The sequence below is a fragment of the Histoplasma capsulatum genome, genomic scaffold (genome assembly GCF_000149585.1).
Source record: "Histoplasma capsulatum NAm1 scaffold_11 genomic scaffold, whole genome shotgun sequence".
Classification (NCBI taxonomy): domain Eukaryota; kingdom Fungi; phylum Ascomycota; class Eurotiomycetes; order Onygenales; family Ajellomycetaceae; genus Histoplasma; species Histoplasma mississippiense.
Genome location: NW_001813972.1, coordinates 872967 through 877992, shown reverse-complemented (window position 1 = coordinate 877992; position 5026 = coordinate 872967). Strand labels below are relative to the sequence as shown.

The following is a 5026-nucleotide window of genomic DNA, read 5'->3' as shown; positions in this document are numbered from 1 at the left end:
GCTAAATTTAAATGTATCACAGAAATAGAATCTGATTAAGGAGATATAACAACATTTCTCATCCCTGGAATAGCCGGTTTATATGAATTGAGAAGAGGTACCTTCAAAGGATGATGGATACCGATCCCGTGGAAGCTTGGGCGAACACGAGATAGAGCGACAATCCAAACCATCGTAGCTGAGGTGGACGCAAAATCAAGCATGAATATATGCTCCGAGTACTTACCTACATAACCTATAGGAATTCTATCCCAGAAACCCCGGGTCAAGCAACTTTCTCATTGTCCAGATGGCAAAATGGCTAAAATTGATACCTGATCGGATGGAATAACATTGTGAATGTATGTAAACTGTATGGATTTGATACTATCATAAGCATGTTATCAATTAGTAGGCCCAAATGCTACTTCTATCCATGGATATCAAGTCCTTCCTCAGAAATCTAACACCTTCGAACAGTAGGATTTCCTAGGCCCACTCAGCTCAAACCCACCACGTAACGAACCTGCGCGATGGGGCCGGTCAAACCTGAATAGGTGGAGCCGGGGAAGAGGGGAAAAAAGAAAAGAAAAAAGAAGAAAAAACAAATATCAATCCATTAATCATAATGTCGTGTCCTGCTCAGTACAGTAGTATCTCTATGGTCTTTAGAAAACGCCATGGTTTCCTCCTTGCCTCCAACCCAAAAAAAAAAAAAAAAAAAAAAAAAAAAATGAAAATGAAAAAAGAAAAGTACAGGCTTGTTGAGTCAGGTCGTTTCAGACCATAGGGCATTGTGTAATATGAAAGCTGATGAAAGAACCATCAGAAATGGGAAACAAAAAGAAATATACATGTACAAAAAGGAGTGAAACAAAAAGGAGCATGCGGCGACAGTAGAAAAATACAAGTTGATTAGTGAGGCGGCCCCCAATTAGAATCCGCACTTACGAGAAGGAGGTATTTAGGAATAGGAAAAGACTAGGGTTTCGAGTATTCCCTGATAGCCATATATTTTTTTTCCCCCTAAAATCATGACACTCTCTTCTGGCGGTGCTGTTGATCCTATTTTGAGTTCAACTTTCATCTTTCTTCTCAACGGGCTTCTTGCTGATGGCCTTTGCAAAGAGAGTTTGTGGTTTGCCGGCACTATTTCAGAGAAAATAGGCATGTTAGTTTTGTTTGCTCAAACTGAACCAGCTCATTAAGCGTAGATAATACAAGGGTAACTATACTTCTTATACCGTTTTCCCTTCAAGTCACTCAGCTTCTTGGTGCACGGGCTCATGATTCCATCAGATGGAGAGATATAGTGTCCCTTCTCACTATTTTTTGGTAGAACAAAAATTTTTCGAATTAGTTGGTTGTCAACTCAAAAGTATCCCCACTGATAGCCACAAACACGCGGGTATGAACATACCTCTTCCCGTTCTCCAGCTTCTCCTTCAACACTTGTCTGTGATATTCCATCGACATTACGGTTGCAGCTTTAAGGTCTGCGCTGCAGTCTCCAGTTGTCATCGGGGGCGCCACTCCGGCGGGAACCGTGTTCGAGAGGAGGATGTTTGTGGAACGATCCGCGAGGGGAGTGGTCTTTGATGGGCTTGTAGGATTAAGTTCCATTGCTGCTCGACTCTGATAAGAAGTAGCTTGATTGAAACAGGAGCTGGAGTATTCGGATCAGTGGATTGCAGCCCAAGGGTTTTCTCGGGGTGTTGTTGTTGCAATGCGATTTTTTTTTTTTTTTTTTTTTTTTTTTTTTTCGGGCAAATGGACGAGTGATAAACTGAAATCTTGAGTTTTATTTGGTTGTTGAAGCAGCAGGAGTATAAAAGCAAGGCCAGAGAGATGTGGATTTGCTAATGTTGGTATAAAGACAACAAGCGAACCGGAAGCCGACAGCGGTTTTATATATCGATGATTTTTATTTATTTTGATCAGTTCGAAAACAGAAGGGCTGCTTCTCCCTCGCCTCTCTCCGTTTTCTTTGCTAGAGAGAGATTTGAAATGCAACTTTTTCAACGCAACGGCAAGGAGTACACAGTAAAATGAGCTTAAGCTTTGTTCCCTGGTTCCCGGTCAATAATTAATGGCCATTTGATGTTGACGAGAAAGAGTAAGCCAGCAGTGGCACTATATTTTTTTGCTGTTGGTTATCGTCCGATAGTTACCATAGCAACGCCACATCTCAACCTACAAAAACTCTCGATCGACGTCAGACCTCTTCCACGGTGTGGAGATTCGCATCTATGACTCACCAATTTATTATTGCTAAATGTAAATCCTCCCCCATTGTCCCGGGAATCTGGAGCAACCCTGTCTTCGCAAATGCCGTGCCAATTGTGGAGTCAGTCAGGGATGGTGAGCTAGAGGAAATGCCATGTTTACCCTTCTCAAAACAACAACAAAGAGGACCAGTACAATTGTGTCCGAAAGAGAGCTAAACTTGTATCCATGGGACCATAAACTATGTTATTCGATGTTTCCTACTGGTTACCATGCTATTGCCAACAGCAAATTTTAAAAACCGGAGAGGATTGCCCTCCCTTATTTTGTATTGCTGATGAGAATCGAAAGTTGTTCACCCAGGTAAACTTAGGAAATAGATCCTCTTGATCGGGTAACTAGATATAAATACATAAACGGGTAATGTTGTACTACCGCGCGCACATTCTTATTTCTATCATCTGTCTCACAGAAATACATCCCTCCGTCATCAATAGCCGAATGAAACAAGATGGACATCAAAGGATTTTATAGATTATATATATCGAACATTCGCTATGCAACACAGCTACAAACAATTTAACTTAATCTCTTTAATTCTTTCGGAGGCATGGGGGAAAAAATTATCGCCAAATCACACACACACACACACACACACACACACAACCACATATATATACACATATGGTGCATATGAGACTGTGACAAGGGGAATATGAAAATACATTACTCATTCAGATCATCAACATAACATAACCATAACATTTAAACCCATTCTTCCTTCTGGTAGAACCAACACGCAGATCTTCCTGGGAGTATTATTCCCATTTATCCTTTACGTAGATAGAAGTAAGTGTGGTCCACATGTAAGGCGCATATGCTCATAATGATTACCCTACCACCACAGCTGACTTCCAAGCGCATCGTTCATAAAGGAAGCCTGCAAAAAAATTTCCCAAGGTAGAGGTGGTTTTCTTCCTGTAATGCCGTTGCTGGCAAAACGGTAGTCCAAGTGGACTCGGAATGGTCTGCCTTCAAAACAATTTGTTTTCGAAAGGCGCTAACTAACAACAGCCAAAAGCGAAGCTGATCTATGTCAACTTTCGTGTTTCAGCTGTCTCATCTGTAACTTGTCTCCATTAGGATAAGGAGATTTAAGTCACTCGAATTCCGCATTCGACAAAACTCCAATAACATTGATACGTCAAGGATCACAGAGCATTCCCTACAGGATACCCCGCGGTTGGGGTCATTGCTGTTGAAGGCTATTTCTTCTTGTCCTACAGGGCGATGATGAGTTCGAATGAGTAACTCAAATTCTGCATTCATGGTGTTTACCAGTTAGATCAACGTCCCGCATTGTCGATGGCGTTACAAAATATCTTCTCGCAAGCATGGCCCCTAGAGAGGCGTGGCTGAGCTAAATCAACGGATGCCTCCTGAGCGATATGTTGACAATCTCGGAGAAGAGTTCATATATAGAGACACCTGTGGCGTGCAAGGTCGGAAGGGTACGCGGGATGAGAAGTATCAAGTCATTTCTCCCAGCACCAGTTTGTCAAAGGGTTTTCTTCTCCCGCCCACAAGCCCTTCATCAAGTGGACAACTGCGGAGTTTCTGACGAGGAACCCGCGTCAGACCCTTCACAAGATTCACATAAGTCTGGCGGACTACTTTCAGACCTGAGGAACCGAGTCTGGGGCGTTACCACAACGCTGCTCGACGTGGAGTTCGTTTGCTCAGAGAGTCGTCGACGTAATTCGTGACCGCCGCTGTCAGATGTCGGAGTTGGTGGCGAGTAACAGATGGTTGGATTTACCGTTAAGTCGTCTTCCCTGGACTCCATGGAGTTGGTGCGTGTATGACTGCTGGAGACACGCTTGTTGTCCTGGTAGGGCGAGTTGGGCCGCGAGAGAGGACTCGCAGAGGGTGTTTCGAAGGAATGTGTTGAGGAGCGGAAACTCTGGGAACGGGAGACCATGTTATGAACACGGGGGAGTTCGAGATAGCTGCCTATCGGGGAACTGGAGAAAAGGACAAGGCCGAAGCAGACGAGGACGAAGACACTTTGGATGATTGAGATGCGTTTTTGAAATACGAGCTCATCAGCCAGAACTCCCAACTGGCTGCTCATAGCGAAGACCTCCTGACGATACTGTAGTCGTTGTTGTTCAAATTCAACGGCAACGGAGTGCCAGACCTGGTCGTATTGGTGGCGGAATTCCCGGAGCTCTTGCAGCACTGATGTGTTTAAGTTTTCGAGGAAGGTGGTGGTCTTCGCTAGCTGTCGCTTTTCTACTTTGTTAAATGCATCTCGTAGGATACGTGACTGTTCCTCAATATACTGTAATGAGAGTGAGGAGTTCGTCTCTAACATATGCAAACGCTTGTTAACGGATTTGAAAAAGGATTCTTGGGTCGTTGGATTAGGTTGATGGTACTGAACTGTGGTAGAGGGTTTGGGTGAGTCAGATGAGCCATTATACTCTGTTTTGTGCATGTTGGAGGACGTCTCGTTTTCGGTTGGTTTTTGAGCACGCGTGTCAGTTAGTGTAGGTGTGGATACAGGGGAAGGAGGAGTAACTGTATTTGACGATGGTTCAGCACTGGGAGTTGTCGGCGTCGCGTTGTCCACAGCCTGAGCAGGGCCATGAGACTGGACCAAATCTGGCTGAACTGCATCGTCTGTTCGGTTATAGGCACGAGGCGTCTCATGGACAGTGCACATTCTATCTTCCGCTCTGACAACACTGCGCAATAAAATCCCCCCAAATTGGGCATCCTTCAGGAGACAAATATCCTCCAGATTCTGAACGCGAGT

General features: G+C 44.2%; 2 protein-coding genes across 2 annotated transcripts; both read right to left on the bottom strand.

The window, feature by feature from the left end:
- Nucleotides 1-1055: 1055 nt before the first annotated feature.
- HCAG_08509 (predicted protein) lies at nucleotides 1056-1602 on the bottom strand (the record flags this gene model as incomplete). The annotated part of the gene is made up of 3 exons (XM_001536677.1): nucleotides 1056-1128; nucleotides 1215-1304; nucleotides 1400-1602. 3 exons carry the CDS (start codon nucleotides 1600-1602, stop codon nucleotides 1056-1058), a joined length of 366 nt encoding a protein of 121 aa, XP_001536727.1.
- A 2197-nt stretch (nucleotides 1603-3799) lies between these two features.
- Nucleotides 3800-4933, bottom strand: HCAG_08508 (predicted protein; the record flags this gene model as incomplete). Its single annotated transcript, XM_001536676.1, has 1 exon — nucleotides 3800-4933. One exon carries the CDS (start codon nucleotides 4931-4933, stop codon nucleotides 3800-3802), a length of 1134 nt encoding a protein of 377 aa, XP_001536726.1.
- Between the last annotated feature and the right edge of the window lie 93 nt (nucleotides 4934-5026).